The sequence below is a fragment of the Sminthopsis crassicaudata genome, chromosome X (genome assembly GCF_048593235.1).
Source record: "Sminthopsis crassicaudata isolate SCR6 chromosome X, ASM4859323v1, whole genome shotgun sequence".
NCBI lineage: Eukaryota > Metazoa > Chordata > Mammalia > Dasyuromorphia > Dasyuridae > Sminthopsis > Sminthopsis crassicaudata.
The window spans coordinates 42248535-42266388 of NC_133623.1; the positions used below are offsets into that span (position 1 = coordinate 42248535).

The 17854-nt window shown below is 42.4% G+C and overlaps 1 protein-coding gene across 1 annotated transcript in view; it reads right to left on the minus strand.

Annotated features, from left to right (window-relative positions):
• Positions 1–2514: 2514 nt before the first annotated feature.
• LOC141548892 (transmembrane 9 superfamily member 2-like) overlaps positions 2515–17854 on the minus strand; it is an 88270-nt gene continuing 72930 nt past the window's right edge. Inside the window, exons 14-17 of the mRNA XM_074278166.1 lie at positions 16108–16259; positions 10824–10935; positions 9007–9178; positions 2515–3174 (exon numbers count right to left, since the gene is read on the minus strand). Of these exons, the coding sequence (XP_074134267.1) occupies positions 3107–3174; positions 9007–9178; positions 10824–10935; positions 16108–16259 (504 nt within the window). The 3' untranslated portion in view covers positions 2515–3106. The remainder of the gene's footprint in view (positions 3175–9006; positions 9179–10823; positions 10936–16107; positions 16260–17854) is intronic.

Genomic DNA, 17854 nt, shown 5'->3' on the forward strand with positions numbered 1-17854 from the left:
TGCCTTTTTTTTCCACCAGTAATTCTTGAAAACCCATGCCCTCCCAACCTCCCTCCAGTCCACCACTCTTAACCCACATCACTGAAACACGCGGTGGTCCGACCGGCCTGAAATTTAATTCTGGTAAGGACTCCGACCAGATGTCCAGAATATAAACACCTTCTATTAACATTTCTCCCACCTGTAATAGAAGAGGGGGAGGTCTCTGAGACCTTGAAAAACCACACAAGCCCTCTGAGTCTGCCCCTAGTCTCCCTACCCCAAGTAGCACACAGACAGTCTCTGGCCCTGCCCCGCACCGATAGGGTGCACCTCAATATCTCTAGACTCTCAAACACACACACACACACACACACACACACACACACACACACACACACACACGCATGCACGCACACAGAGGCATAATGCAAGATGGAGAGGTCCTACAGTTGAGGGTGGACATGGCTGGCCTCTAGATCACTTGCATCACACGAGAAAAAACTAAAAGAGAATTTGATGATTTTTTGCTACTGCTAGGTTTAAAAGAAAAAAAAATGACTTCTATCTCCATTGAGTCCTCCTTGATTTAAAAACCTGGATTTGGAACCAAATTCCACATGAGGCTCTCGGAGCCAGAAAATAACAGACGTTTATGCTCTTTACTATGTGGATTTTTCATTTCCTTTTTTTTTTTTTTTTTTTTTTTTTTTAGTAATTTTTAAAGATATTAAAATATGTTTGTAATAGAAGTGCCTTTTCACAAAATTCAGTCCAACTCTGGGGGCAAAGCTCCTAAAGGCACAGTGCATCGTAACGGCACAAATTGGGCAGTTCTTCCTTCCACCAGAAGAAATCCCTTCACACCCAAATCGCTCCCTTACATTTCTTAAGCACCAGGCTAGCCACGCGACAGGGCATGGATTGGGGCCAGGCCCAGTGCTTTTTTTCACCATGCCACGCTGCCCACTTTGCCGTTTTGCCTAGCTAAGTTGGCCCAGTAGGCAGGGGTACTCTGTCAAAGAGCGGTAGACTTGCTTTAATGGAATCATTTATAAAAGGTTTTCAGCACACTTTTCTTGGACAGAGAATGGAATCCTGCTTGAAGAATGTATTTAGTAGATTAAGTAATGCTTATGTCTTTAAATATACTATTACACTATCTTTGCTGTTTTCTTCTGTAAACTCAATAAAGTCTAATTTCACAACTCAATTGGAAGTGGCTGAGACTTTCATTCTGACTGGATTTGAAAAACAGATGTCCGATATATATACCACTCTCACCCAGTGGGCATCCTGATCCGCATTGCTTTGGAGAAGGGAAAGGAAAGGAAAATTACTCAAGTAAAGATGCTCTGTCTTCTTCTTATAATTCAATTAGGGTGACAGCTCCTAGGATAAAGTCTCTCCCCCCCCCCTCCAGCTGGAATAAAAACCTCGAGCTAATGAGTCGATTGGGAATCCAGCCAGTGTCCAACATCATGGGCCATATCAGCTCTACCCATGCACCTCACCCCCAAAATCCCTCTTCCCACTCACATCTTCTTGGGTTTCAGAGGACTGAGAAAGGGAAGGCACATGAGCCGAAGGGGGGAAAATTGGATGAGGGCTGCAAAAGAGAAGGCACATAAGCAAAGGGGGGGAAAATGGGATGGGGACTGACAAAGGGAAGGCACATGAGCAAAGGGGGGGAAAACGGGATGGGGCTGAGAAAGGGAGGGCACATGAGCCGAAGGGGGGAATATGGGATGGGGGCTGTCAAAGGGAAGGCACATGAGTTGAAGATGGGAAAATGGGATGGGGGCTGACAAAGGGAAGGCACATGAGCCGAAGGGGGGGAAAAGGGATGGGAATGATGTGATACCAAGGGACTGCTTCTCCTAAAGTAGATAATAGTCAGTGGGCCCTGAAGTCCCCTGTGAGGACAGGAGTCATTACAAAAGAAATGCATGGGATTGGGAGCGTCTCAATCAGATTTCTGTTCTACCTCTAAAATGGATTAGGATGGCGACTCCAAGATTTGTACTCTTTAGAAGAGTTGCAAAGGATGTTGGACATTATATGGGCTAACCTATAATCTATAACAGGTTAACCAGAAGCATGAAATCCCTGCCACATTCCTGAAAAGGGCCTTCATTCTCCATGTAAAGGCCTTTGGTCACGGGGAACTCACTACACCTTGAGAAATAAGGTCATTCTGTTTCCTTAGATAGTTAGGATTCTACCTTTATGTACCTATGTGAATTCCTCCAAAATTTAAAAATAAACCAAGATTTACTATAACAGTGTTACTCAGGAAAAGTCAAAATATTTTTTGTTTTAAACCACAATAAAAGGCAAGTTGAAGACTGTCTTGAAAACAGTGACTCCATAATTTTTTCTGGGGGTGGGGGGAGGGGGTTACCTGACAGCCAAGTGTCCCTATTAAGTCCACCAATATAATCAAGTCCACTCACTCCAGGTTGCTTACACAGCTTAAACCTTGAGCTTCCCAAAGCCACAAGAAGAAGACCTTTCAGTAACCCAAAACAAACATGGAGGTATGCGGTTTTATTGAATGACAAAGACAGCAGTGTTTGCTATTTCATCAGTTCTAACATCTTGCTAAACAAATGAGATCTCCAAGCTAGAAAAGGTGGGGGAAAAAAAGGCCCTGTCATTTTCTGAGTTAGAAAATTCACATTTCACATAAGGCTTTCCCCTCTACATTCTGATGGCGTGGCCACTGGTGCTGAACAAAACCAAAACAAAACAAAACAAAAAAACAAAACAAAACAAAACAAAAAAAAAAACAGGTAGGAGTGGGGGAGGGGGGATCGGGGTCAACTGGAAGCAGGGGAGACCAGTGAAACTAGAATACCAATGTCCTCATGTTAGTTTGAAAAGAAACTGACTTTCAGTCACTTCTATTGTTTCAAATTAAACCTTTTTGGTAGAAAAATCTTTCAAGAAAACAACAAATATGAACCCGTAACTCCCTCCCCCCCCAAGGCCCTTTTCCCCTATAACAGTGATGTTTTATGTCACATAAACTATTCAGCTCTGATGTCTCCACATAAAGTTTCCTCGCTCAACAGTTAACATTTCTTTAAGAAGCCAACAGCAAGGACGATCTCTCAGTGACTTCTCAATCCACCTTCAGGACACTATAAATCTTGCTAACAAACCAGAAGCAGGCAAAAAATCCAATGGTCCCTGAAATGAGATGAAAAATATCTTAGTTAACTAGCAAGTCTTACAAATCACGATTGTTTTCTTGAAAACATAAAAGCATGGCAATTTCTCAGAGGGCCGCTGATGCCCCAAAGCTCCTGACCTATGCCCTCTGACAGTTTCCAGAAATCCCACGAGTGGTACGATGGCTAGAGCTCTGGGTTGAGAATCAGGGAGACTTGAGTTGAAATCCAGTTGCAGATACTTATTTACTGTGTGACCTCGGGCAAGCCACTTTACCTGTTTCCTCATCTATAAAATGGGCTTGATAATAGCATCTGTCTCTCAGGGTGATTGTGAGGGTCACAAGGGCTAATAATTATAAAGTGCTTAGCACAGTGCTGGTACATGGTACACACCATATAAATGTTGCCTGTTATTGCTATGACTTAAGGGCTTTTCAAACCTTTGGTGCTATATACATGATAGCTGTTATTATTATTATTATTAATCTATAAGATAGCAAAATCCTGGGCTGTCAACTACAAGAGATCAACCACAGCGCTTCCCTGAAGTCCTCCTGCTCCCTGTCCCCCAGCCCCTGTCCATGGAGACAGACCTCCTTAACACAGGATCCAGAAGTAGCCTAGCCCTCAAGGGCGAGAAGGAAGTGACTCTCAGGGTCTCCCAGCCAGCACATTGCAGAAGCAGGTTTCACTTCACTAAAGTTCAGCTGCCTTTCATCAAAAAAAGATCTCTATCTTATTGAAGAAGTCAAAATACTCATTTCAGCAGCTCCCATTTATAACCCTCCTGAGAGTGAGAAAGGTGGCTCAGATCAAGGGGTCTGGACCCTTAATAACTTCCCACTCCAGTCTTTCAATAAGCAGTCGGTGCTCATCCTCTGCTGGGTATTATGGGAAGAGAAAAACCTAAGTCACGCTCTGCCTTCAAGAACAACTATCCCATCTGGTATGGATAGAAAGGAGATGCACCTACAAATTGCCCCAGTCGGGTGCCCCGGCAGCTCGAGAGGAAGTGAGCAGAGCTTGGTCTAAGTGGAAAGTATAGGCTCCTTCCCTGCAGAAACTTAGAAGGCTTCCAATGGAAGAAATGGAGCTTGAGTGGGCAGGGCCCAAGAAGGGCAGATAAGAAGCCAGAGAGGGGAGAGACACCATGGATAGGTGGGAGCAAAGCAGGTCTGGAAACAGAGCCCATTTTCATTTCAAATATCAACTTCCCTTCAATATTGCAGGGTTTTTTTTAAGAGATCTCAAGATAGGGGGTGACACCAAACATACACTTACATTCCCATCGGTTCACAAATTTAAGCCTATACATGATGGCATTTGAGGCTCAGTAATAGATGGCTCTGAAAGTTAGGGGATGGATCACCCCATTTTAGAGAGGAGGAAACCTGAGGCCCAGGGATTTTATTAAAAGAACTTGCTCCCAGTCCTGAAGTCAGGAGGATGTGAGTTCAAATCCAGCCTCGGACACTCAATAATTCTTAGCTGTGTGACCCTGGGCAAGTCACTTAACCCCAATTGCCTCAGCAAAAAAAAAGAACTTGCTCAACATCACGATTCTGGCAAAGCTAGAATTTGGACTAAGGCCTTCTGGTTCCATCCCCACTGCTCTTCCTGACATGTCATGCCTTCTCTACCAGGACAGGCACAAGGTTCAGGGGTAGATTAGCTTCATTTCCCCAGCCCTCCACCACGCCTCCAACTCTAAACCCAAGTTCAGCAGAAGCAACAAATGCCATTCTGAAAATGACTGACAGAAAGGTATTATGGAGGGATTGTCACTGTGCATACCTAATGAGTCATGTGGGCACATAACAAACCCTGAATTTACTACTCAACCAGAGAGAGCGAGCTGGCCATTAGGCCAAAGTCGCCGATTTACAATCATTATGTACAGGCCCGCAGAACCTAAGGCGCCTCAAATTGGAGTAAATCCTTGACAGCAGCTTCTGCAAGTGTCCTCTGATTTCTTACAGCTGTGAAACAGCACGAGGGGACAAATTATTTTGATGTCTTTTCTTAAAACGCAAAGCTTCAATGAGTCGCAAATAAAATCTTATGACCACCACAAATCACAGCCATGTGAGTCAAGTCTAGGTGTTAACCACAAATGTTTCATGGGGAGCCCATTCAGAGCAGAATTCTCATCAAATTATACAGGTTATCACAGTGAAACAAAGGCACATGTTTGACTTACTATAAGAGCCGGATCCATTGTTAGAATTTCAATGCCGAATGTGTTGTTACCCAATTATAATTTCAATACCTTATATATATATATGAAAAAAGACCAATTCTTAACTTGAAAAATAAAGGTCGACCAGATTTTATTTTTTATCTCCAAATACAACTACAACAATCATTATAAAAGGTCAAACCACTTAAAATCATGAAGATCACTTACAAAAGTTTATGCTTCTATTTTTAAATATATCCGTTTTCATCTTGTAAAGTGAAGGTGGTACACAGCCATGCTTTTTTGTTTTGTTTTGTTTTGTTTTTTGTTTGAAATATAATTAATGCATTTCTAACTAATCTATAGGGTTTTTCCCCCCTGGAATTGCTCTCATTTGCCCAGTTTGAAGTAGGCTTTTGAGTACAATTCCATTTTAACTTTCTAATAATTTAAAACTGAATCAAGCTGACTTTTCATTTTAAAATGACTGAGGAATGAAAAATCAATGACAATGCTAGGAGGGGGGTTTGTATAATAGCTGGGTTTTAGCTAAAGATTTTCAACTGCTTTGCTCCCCATGGTCACTATTTTTCTTTGAAAATTATAGTGAGTCAAAGAATAGCCATGAGAAGCCGCTCCCACCCTCTCCCTCCTTTGTAGAGGTGGGAGTCATGGGCTGCCATACTGCATATTTTTTCAGTCTATTTTAATTTCAGTCATTGAATTTGCTGGGGGGGTTCTTTTCTTTTTTTCATTTTTAATATTTAGGAGGGGAAAACAAAAATACTGGAAAGAAAGAATGTTTAGTGCAATTTTTAAAAATGTCAATAAAATTTATTTTAAAACAAGATTTTTAAAATGAAGAGAGAAAGTGGAAAAATTAGGGAATTTTCATAAAATGAATCCAAGTGTGACAGTGCCTCATTAAAGAGGCAAAATCCGAAATTGAGGTCTGTCCAACTCCAAGGAGAAATATCTTTCTGGACTCGGGTCCAGTACTAACTCGGCTGTGAACATGCTCTTTGACTCTGGGTAAGCTGCATTCCCTCTCTGAGCTTCTCTAGCCCTAAATTCTTGCTTCGTGAAGTGAGAGGGATAAACCAGGTGAAGCTGAAGGAACCTTCCTTCGGCTCTCCCAATGTATTTCAAGGCTACGTGGAGGCTAGGACTTGTTAATCCTCTTTCCAGTGGTACCCACCCTCCCCATTCTCGGTGCCCAATGCCCTTTTCTGACAGATCCCTGATAATCTCCAATGCCCCTGAGAATGACAAGCCTGGGGAAATGCTGTTTCAGTACACACGCGGCCTCAACTTGAAATGCATGGGGGAGAGTCCAGAAATAGAATCAAATAGATAGGAAAGGTGAGTGTTTGATTAACTTTTTGATAGCAAACACCGGGGAAAGGAATCATAATTTAATAAAATGTTATTGGGAGATCTGGATGTTAAGATGGTACGAAAAAAAAAAAGGGGGGGGACCTTTACTTCATATCACAAGAAATCACAGCAAGTTCAATGAGGGCTTTAAAAAAATATTTTCTTGAAAAAATAAGCAGAAATTACACCAGTCTACTTATCCTAAATACAGGCAGGAAATAAACCTTTATCAATTAAATATAAGAAAGAAAATACTGTGACTAGTTAGAAGGGTATGATTACCACGGTGGTTCAAATATAAGGTCCCTAAAATGAAAGCTCTTCTAAAGGAAAAAAAAAATCCCTACTGTATGGATTCACTGACAAATAATTTTGCAACTTAATAAATAAATATGCTATGACTTAAAAAAAAAAAATCCACATTCCTTTCCATTCACATAATGAACGAATGAATGAATGTTTCACTGTGTCTCCTTTGTTATCATTCCCCTTTATTGACAGTACAATTTTTGGCCGCAGTCAGGTTTTGTATGAGCTAGACTTGGAGGGACCGGGGAGAGGGTACCCGTTATCACTACGTGTGGCTGGTGTGAGTTCGGCTGCAGCACGTTACCGTCGGCGACTCGCGTCCGAGAATTGTATTGAGTGACATCAATATATCAGGGATGGCTTTGAAAAAGAAAGGAAGAGGCAGGCAGGGGCTGGTCACGTAGCAAGAACAAAGGATACAAAAGAACCGGCCCCTAGCACTGCAGATAACCCAAAGGGAAGAAAATCAGCCACCGGTAGCCTCCCAAACTCTGAAATGGAGGGTTTGCAATAAGAAAATCACGGCAGGAGAAAATGTGGAAGGATTGTGATCTGTATTTGCAAAGGGAATCACAGGGAACAAATGAGCATATAAAATATGATGAGGTTGTACTGTGAAAAATAGTTTGAGTAAAAAAAAAATAGGAAAAAATGTTCACAGTGAGGATAAGATCAAGGTGTAACATTCAGAATTTATGGAGAATGGATACAAATCTATCAAAGCAAAAAATATCTACTTTCAAATAGAAAAAAATGGTCAGTTAATATAAACAAGCAATTTACAAAAGAGGAAAAACAGATTGTATATATATTAAAAATAAAAAAAAAAAAACCAACCCAAAAATAACCTTTGGCAAAATGTTCAACCTCACTAATAATCCAAGAAACATAAACTCGCAACACTCGGAGGTATCCCCTGATCCTCGTCAAACTAGCAAATATAAAAATGACAGTGGCATTGGCAAGGCAGCAGGGAACAGGTACCCAGATTTGCTGAAGAGCGATTCTGCCGTCCAAAACAAGTCATAAACCTCGGCAGACCCTTTGATCCAGTCATTCTACCGTTAGAAATCATTTTCCACAAGGAAATAAATTTCAAGAATTATCTCTGGGAAAATACGGTTATGGCTACATTCTCTGTAATAGTGAAAAGCGAGACAAAACCTTAAAAGCCCAACAGTTGGTGAATGGCTGAACAAACCACTGTTTGGCAGAATGCAATTGAGTACTAGAATCGGCATTAAGAATGACAAATAGGAGAACTTAAAAGAAATATGGAAAACCTCTCTGAGAGCATGCAAAACAAAACGCCCGAGCAGAACAGTTGGCTATAACTATATAATAAAAACAATGGAGATGTTTTTCCATTTTTCTGAATACACAATAAGTTTGGAAGGCATTTCAAGGGAGCTGCTGATAAAATTACACTGACATTTATGTTTGTGGGCGTTCTTTATTGTAAATAGGTTTGAATATCGATCACTAAGATTTTGGTTATATAAAGTGAAGGTTTGTACAGGGTTATTTGGAAGTGGAGAGAAAGGAAAGAGGGGAATCGAGTCCAAACCCAAATTGCCCCCAACATGTCAAGATAACTATTTATGTTCTCAATATGGGCGAATGAAAAGAATCTCTACTCTATTTAAAGGTGTTTCACTTCATTTTCATACCTGGCCTCTATCTAAAGGTGAATTTTGCCATGGGGTACGAGAACAAACAGAACACGGACAAGTCTTTGTGCCCTAGAATGTTTCCTCACAGTTACAAGAAGACAGGGTGGCCCTCGCATGCAAAGCACAGCAAGTTTCCAAGCACAACTTTTTCTGGCTTTCCCCACTGTCACAGAACTACAGAAAGGAGGCACTATGGCCCTTCCACAGAGTAATTTCTCTTGGGGACTATTCTGAGGTTTTTTACATTTTTACATATATATATATATTTTTTTTGTTTGTTTGTTTGTTTGTTTTTTACATCTCCACTTACCTGTGAAAAGGAAAAAAATTAAGACCATGATCATCGTGTACCCAAAGTACAAAATGGTACTGGCAGCTCCTGTGATTTGGAGTTTTGAGAAGAAGTAGTGGATTGCATAGATGAGGAGATAAATGGATGTGAAACTGCTGGTGAGGAATGCCCTCCACCACCAATGGTAGTCCTGAAACACAGGAGAACAGAGGATGGAGAGGGATCAGTGAGAGGACCACTGCCCTAACTGCCCAATCTACTTGCTGCGGGAAAGGCTTCACAATTTGCAGCAGGAACCCTCTCGCGTGTCCTTGCTGATGTATGGAAGCCTACCGTTTCATAATGGCCTCAGGTACTTTGAGTTCTGCAGAGATATGATGGTGCTAAATATAGTAAGGACCTGGGCTTGGTCAGTGCTTAAAGGATGGGTCATGACAGGAAAATGCTTTAGAAACTCTCAGGTGAAATGATTGCATCCCAACTCTTCCCGTCTCTTCTCATGTCTAAAATTCTGAGATCCTAAGTTAGTGCCACAAAATAATATTTAATATGAAAAAAAAAATTAGCTAGAACCCATCAGGCCCCAGTCAACTTTCAAATAGCACAGAAGCAAGGCAATGAGAAAGTAGCTCCTCCAACCTGGACCAAGGTAGCCAAGGCAATTTCTGCTTTGCGTTTGCTTTTTGTCCCCAATTATATCATGGGATTTCTGAGAAGAAGAGATGGGAGGAATCCTAGCCTCAGCCGGGGAGGAGCCGCAGGGCCTAGCAGCTGACAAAGGTATCAGGCAGAGGCAGCAAGCTGAAAGGCCTGAAAGGACTAGGAGCTGCCTCTTCTGGGCTGGGAGGACAGCACTCACAAGGGGACAGGCGGCAGAACAGAAAGGGCTACTGACTGGGGAGAAAGGGATGATGGGCATCAGCTCGGAACAGGGCACAGCAACGCCACGGTCATTATGTCCCATCAGGGGCAGGAGCGGTCCCTCTGTACATATACATACATTCACTGTCTAGACATCTCTTCACAGAGGTGACCTCCACAAAGGTCCACCCTTCCAAGTGAACATGCATGCATTTGGACGAGAGAAGATCCAAAATTCATCTGGAAAACATACTCTTCATACCGCATTTACATTGCTAATATTATCATCATTAATTTGTTGTTGACTCTGGCCTACGCCAACCAGTAAATGTAAAAGAAACAAACTCAAAGATGTAGGGCCCAGGGTCTCATAGGCAAAGCTTTGGAGAGTATTCTGAGCCACAAAGAGCCTTCAGTAACTAATTGGAAGGCCGGAGCAAAGGGGACTCCGTGGGCTTCAAGAATGAACACCAATCCATCAATATGACTATCCCCTCTCTGGATGCAGGTTGCCAGCCCTCCACATGTTACAGGCCCTGTTAGGCAGCTGCGGCCTCCCTGCCCCCATGGCCTCACAGCTCAGCCTCTGGTGATGAGGTGCAATTCTTTATACCTGAAATATCAGACAAGCCCTTATCTTTCCATGTTAGAGGATTAATAGGAGGCAGCAGCAAGAGCCAGAGAGAACAACATTCTGTTTCTATTCGGCACGCCTAGCTTTGACTGCATAACTGCATTAGAGTCAAAAGATATCATTAAGAAAATATATCAAGCTGGCGCCTATGGACCCCGGTTGCCCGCTCTGCGGTGCCCCTCCTCCCCCTTTGCCAGCCAGCTCATCCCTTCTGGAGCAGCCCCCCCCCCCAATCTGGAGTGCACCAATCCCTTTTGGAACAAAAACTTTCAGCACTAAACTGTCATCTGCTGAACGTTTCCTGCATGCATATCTAAACCAAAGGAGATCAGGTCTTTACCTCTGCACATAAATGGAAATAGCAAAGCAAAACCGTAGCTTCTGAGCAAGTGATGAGAAGAATGATAAAAACTAGGAAAAGGAAGCCGAACATGTAGTACATCTGATGAGACCTGAAAAACAAAAACAATATGAACTTGAAAATCCATCTCTAACCTTGAGAAACACACATACACACACACACACACACACACACACACACGCACGCACGCACACACACACACACACACACACACACACACACACACACCAGTGTCATCAGCAAAAGAGAAATGAATAATCCTGGTCAGATCAGTTTCCCATTTCTGTTGCTGCTAACTGGCTCTCCTGTTCTCAGATATACTCTGCATCTGGTTTTGCTGGCTGCTTTTCTTAGAACTACCACAATGACCTTCTCGTTGGCCACCTTGCCTCCAGATAAGTAGAGTCCTAAGCATCTCTAGCTATGGCACTCTCCTGCTCAAGAAGCCTCACTGACTCCCTAATGCCTCTAGGATCAAATACAAATACCAAAAGAAGAATGGCACTGAGAGTCTATTAGAGCCTGGCTCCCTTTCTAGACTAATTTCCCATTCTTCCTCACTTGTGGACTTTCTACAGCAGCCAAACTGTATACAACATCCCAATGCCCCACCTTGGTGCCCAAGCTCTCCTTCTTCACTTCCATCTCTTGAAAGCTGAACCCTGAGTTCCCTTCAAGGCTCAGCTTAAGCAGCAGCTCCTCCACAGGGCTATTTCTGTTTTTCCCCCGTGGTGTGTGCTTTATTTCCCTCTTCCCCACAACTCTTAGTTTTACTTAGATTGCTTGGACTTGGAATCAAAAAGGCCTGGGTTCCAATTCAGCTGTGTGAGACCCTAGGCAAGTCACTTCATTTCTATTGTCCCCACTTTCCATATCTGTAAAATGGGGCTAATGGTAGCACCTACCTGAGAACCCAAAAGGTCATGTATCCCAAATGTTTTGCAACTCTTAAAATAGGACATTTGATCTCTGTCCCCATTTTAGCCCCCTCCCCTAGAAAGTTTAGAACTTTGAGGGCGGGGCCTATAATTTCCATCTTTACAGCCCCAAGATTTCAGGGCCTAGCACATGACCTGGCACACATAGACAATACTCAGTAAGTGCTTGTCCCATTGACTTGCTGCTTGTCTCTCTCCCATACTTCCTGTCCCCGACACACCCTCACCTAAAGCCCACCGGTCAGCAGCATTCGGCCTGGAATTATTGAAAGAGACCCAGGAACTTTTCAAAATGGAAAATTGCAGATGCTAAACCCCGACAGGGGAAAGATGCAATAGAAAGTCAGTGGGTGACAGCCGGGGACCACGGGAAGGCAGACATGTCGCAGGCGAGTAGATGGCAGCGGGGGTCTTGCCAGTGTGCTAGGAGTGATTCAGACACAACTGTGCGTTTTCTGACTTCCATTTTCAAGATATGCAGGTTGCTAGCAAGTTTGGAAATGGAAATTAAAACACCACCATGGTACCCTTCTTCCATCTCCTGAATTCTCAATTTAAAAAAATGACAAAATCCAATACTGCTGGAGCTGTGAGGAAAACAGAGATGCTGGCCAATTAAGGGAGCTGCTGAAAATGGCTCAGTCTTTCTAGAGAGCAATCCAGCTCTTTCTTTATGTCTATATAATGACACTATACATATATATAAATACACACACACACACACACACACACACACACATCTATGTTATACACATACACATATATATACACGAGCATTCAACTAACACCAAACACCTATTCTAAGTGCAAGACACTGTGCTAGGCACAGGGGGATCCCAAAATGAGACAATACTTGCCTTCGAGGGGCTCCGACTGTATTGGGAGAGGAGATAGAATATGCATCCAGATGAGTAAGAAAGGATAAAGACTAGAGCATCATAAAATACCAACAACCAGAATGGGGGGGGGGGAGGGAATGGGGAGGGCTTCCTAGAGGTGATTCATGCTAAATAAGAGGAGAAGCTGAGGAACAATTAACATTAAAGCCCTAGGGGACAGTGGAGACTGAAACCCCAGAAGGCTCAAGCAGAGCCTAGTCTCATTTGGCCACAACCAGAGATATTGAGGCTGAGATAAGGGCAGAAGGGCACAAAGGAGCCGGGCCGGGGAGCTTGGAGAGGGAACAGGGAGCCGTGAAAGGAAGTCTGAGAAGGAGAGTGGTATGATCAGGAGGAGCTCGGGCCCCAATCCCGCCATTCATCTCTCGGGGGAAATAACACCAAAGGAAAGCTGCACAAGACATTTGGCCCCGAGCCACTGCCTCCTCGATGAGCTCCTACCAGCCACAGTCTCTGCTGGGCCTTGGTTTTGCTCATCTGTAAAATGAATGGGTCAGATTCGATGACTGAGCTCTGGGCTCAGCTCTAATGACCCTCCAAGCCTCTGTTCATGGGAAGAAACTAGAAATGAGGCAAATGTGCCGAATAAAATGGTCAGGCAAACTTGGGTACATTAACATGATGGAATACTAGTCTACAGCTATTCAAAATGCCAAGTATTGGAGCTCTAGTGATAGATGAGAAATAATTAAAATCTTAAGTGAAAAATGTGAAAACCAAAATAGACATAGACTCTAATTACAAGTATTTACAAATATACATTTGGTACAAAACAAATTGGAATACATAATTTATATTTTTAGATGCAAATTAGAGACTGAAAGAATTAGACACACACACACATACACAACCCTGTACATGGATGATTTATGCCTGATTTTCAATCCTAGGCCAGTTTCTTTTTTTCCCCTCAGTAGTATTTGATTTTTTCCAATTACACATAAAGATAGTTTTCAACATTCATTTTTGTAAGATTTTGAGTTCCCAACTCTTTCTCTCTCCCTTCCCTCCCTCCCCAAGAGAGCAAGCAATCTGATTTAGGTTTAACATGTACAATCCTTTTAAAGATATTTCCTTATTTCTCATATTATGTAAGAAAAATCAGACCAAAAGGGAAAAAACCGTGAAAAACAAAAAGCAGACAAACAAAGGTGAAAATAAAAAGAGATGTTCAGTCTCCATAGCTCTTTCTCTAGATACAGGTGGCTTTTTCCATGTCACTGTATACAATGTTATTGTGGGTCTGCTCCCTTTGCTCTGCATCAGTGCACGTAAGTCTTTAGAGATTTTTCTGAAATCTGTTCATCATTTCTTATAGAATAACAATATTCCATTACACTCATAAAATGTACACAATTTATTCAGCCATTCCCCAACTGATGGGCATCTACTCAGTTTTCAATTCCTCGCCACCACCAAAAAAAAGCTCCTGCAAATATTTTTGCACATATGGGTCCTTCCTTTCCCCCTCTTTTGTGAGGTCTTTGGAATACAGACCCAGTAGCAGCATTGCTAGATTAAAGGGTACGCAGTTATACAGCCCTTTGGGCCTCTCGGGCCAGATCTGTATCAGCCATTCTGAACGAACCAGGATCCCCTGGGACCTAAAATAGTTCTTCTGAAGGCTGAAACTTCTGCCGGGGAGCCACTATTGTCCAGCCATTTGGACGGAGAGGGAAAGAGACTGTGATTGCTGATTCAGGTCTCCTCACAAATAAGAGTTCTAGAAGCCAATGAGCAATCTGAACACTCAGGGCCCAATTCTCACCCACTCCCACCCCATTTGCATCTAATATTTACTGCTATTCCCTTTCATTAGTGCAGAACTGACTAAATCCGGATATGAAATATAAATTTTAAAAAGTCTTCTGGGGATGAGGGAAAAACCATTAAATGTACACCTCATTTTTTAAAAAATCACATTTAAAGTTTATAGTCTCATTCTGGGGAATAGTGGAATTTCTTTACATGGCAAGTATAACCAAAGCACATATTTTTTATTGGCAAGAAAAACTAAATTCTAAGGAATTTCTCAATTTTGGCTTAAAAAAAGATTGTTCCATCAAAAACATCTGGAAAATACCATTCCTATCATCTGTTTTGCAGCCACGTTAAAGGTTCTGTCGCTGTAAACAATCTACCTTCTGCATCTCCTGTACCTCCTACAAGCTGCTCAGGCTAAGGTGAGCTCTTAATGAGCATGATTAGGCCCAGTTTTTCAGAGCACATGGGATTAGCTTGATAAAATGACTTAGGCCAAAGGCATGAGGCAGCCATATTCACAGAGCACCTTCACGCACAAACACACACACACACACACACACACACACACACACACACACACACACACACACACCCCAGTACTCCACAGGGGGGCACCTTTTCCCCAACCTTCACAAATCCAGCTACAGTAGAAACCTCCCACTTAGCCAGTTCCTGGCAACCTTGGCCTAAAGTCAGCCAAGAACCAGGAAATAAACAAAAAGGCCCTGGAGCTTGGGCCATAACTCAAAGCCAGGGAACTAATGCCCTTTCACTCTACTCCATGGGAGAGACCCTCACGCCTTTATTCAGAGCTACTGACTCTGAATTTACATGTAATTCTAACATCCTCAGGGAAGAGATTTTTTTAGGCCATGGAAGATTAAAAGTAGCTTACAAGAAAAGGGGAGAGGGAAGCAGGCCCACCCAGTCCAGACACCTGGAGTGACACCTGACATTTTATTGGGATGGTCCTTCAAAAAACACAAAACAAAACCCAGAGAGCACCCCAAAGTTGGAGTATCCAAATAAATAGCGACATCCTACTGATGGCCTTGCCTTGTGAAGAAAAGGTTAAACTATATTCCTAGTCCTCTGTTTGCATTTTTTAAAGAGTTCAATCCAAAAAGATATTTGTAAAAGAGGATATTTATTGCTGGGATCTTCATTTGTTACAAAGATTTTGTTTTTTCTTTCTTTTTCAGTGGGGACAGGGTAGACAGTGTGTGGGAGGAAGAGAGAGAAGATAGAGTTTTGTTCATTGAAAGAAAAATTACATTTAAAAGTGCTTTTTGGAAATATGTTTCAAGTGATTGTACATGAATAATCTATAACAGATTACTTGCTGTTTTGGGGAGGAGGAAGGTAGGGGAGAAAAAAATGTGCAATTCAAAACTGAATGCTGAAAGTGAAAACTAAAAATATATTTTTAAAAGAATATGAAATAATAGCAACTCCTGAAAAAAGTCTTAGCGTTTTGAGGGGTGACCTTTGGCTACATGGGAAACAAACTTTTGGGCAATACCTTCTTTTCAGACGGTGGGGGAATGAGGTGGTTACTGTAGCAGAATTGATAAATTCACCAAAACACAAGAATAGCAAACTCTGCAAATAATAAAAAACAGTTTAAAAAAAGGTCTTCGATGAAGAAGAATCAATACTCACCAAATGCTGTTCAGAATGAAAAAGAGCTGGATGAAAATACAGCCAAAGGGTAAGATGCCACCCATGATGATACCAGGTAAGGGCTTTGTAAAGAAGGACTGCGCGGGGATCTGCCGGGGGATCTGGTTCGTACGAACCGGGTGCTCAATTGGCTTAAAGAGAGAAAATCGACAAGGGATGACATTAAAATAACGGTCCAGACAGAATCAGCACAGAGAACTCTAGAGCCCACAAAATCCCCGAGACATCAAGCGCTCAACTATTTTAACCTCTGTTCTGGGAAGCAAGGTCTAGATCAGGCCAATAATCACTGAATCTGCCCACCCTTACTTGGATTTCACAGGACTGATCACCCAAGCTTGGGCAGAAGTAACCCATCCCGATAGGTGATGGTCCATACTGCCAAAGAGTTTTGCTCTAGAAGTAAGATCACTTGATATGGTACAAGACGCAGCCTGTTCTTTTCTGTCCTCCAGCAGGGTTACAATCCCACTTGAAGGTCCTGGGCTTTCCAGAATTTTTCCCAGCAGCCTCTGGCTATTTCCTTCTCTAGTTCTTTCTTGGCCTGGCCAGACTTTTGCTTTTAGTTTCCCATTCTCCTTTCCCATCTGCGGGAGTGGATAACCTTAAGCCCATAAACTGTAGGGATGGCCTCTTCTCTCTGCCTCCCTTCTGTTGGCCCATTTGCCTACTGTATACGTCTATCATGTTCCTGGGCTGGTAGGAGTCAGCTTTCCCGTGACATATTTTCCTTAATTTTGCCACATCAGAAAAAAAGATTCTAAAATTCCATAGTTTGGGTAACACATTAACATATTTGGAGAAATGCAAACATTGACAACTATCTTTGATGAAATAAAAACATTTCTTAAAGACCTTTCCAAATTATTTGCTTTCCAATGCTACCAAGGACATAGACAGAAAAAACTATGTGGTACTGTAGATTGAGGGCCAGGCTTGGAGTCAACAAGACCTGGTCAAGTCTTCCCTCTGGCACGCATTTGCTTTGTAAGCACTGACAAGTCATTGCTCATTTAAGCCCTAGCAGTACAAACTTTAGGGGCACATACCCTCAGAGCTATAGTCAGTTATTGATAAATGACTTACATATCCTACTAGATCTTTAAAAAAGGATAAGATTAAGATGAAATGATTTTTGATCACAGAGTCAATAGGGAGACACTTAAGTTTTTAAGTTGATAGAGGGCAGTGACAAGGTCAGATCTTTGACAGAGCAAAATCCCTCAGTTGGAGAATGGATCAGAGTGGGGAGAGGCTTGAGGCAGAGAGACCAGTTATTTAGAAGGTCCTCCAGACTAGAGATGGGGAGGGACAGAATTACGGTGGTAGCTATGAGAGTAGAGGAAAGGGACATGATACAAAAGACCGTGAAGGCAAAAGCGACACTATTTGCCAGTGGGCTGGTCATGTGGACTGAGGCCAGGTGAGGACACGAGGATGACATTGATGTTGTCAAGTTATGTCAATGGGAGTATGGTGGTGTTCTCACCAGAATTAGGGAATCTGGTGGGGGAGAAGAGAAAATCACAAGCCATACCCACCAAAAAAACCCCAAAAAACAAACAAAAACAAACAAACAAATCAAGCAGTGAGTGGCAAAACAAAACAAAACAAATCCAACAAGGCAGGTCAAAGAGCAGCGTAGGACTACTCACAGAAGGGCCCCTACACCGGCCCCCACGTGGCTGGCCCTGGCAAGTTCCTATGTACTCATTTACTGGCTAAA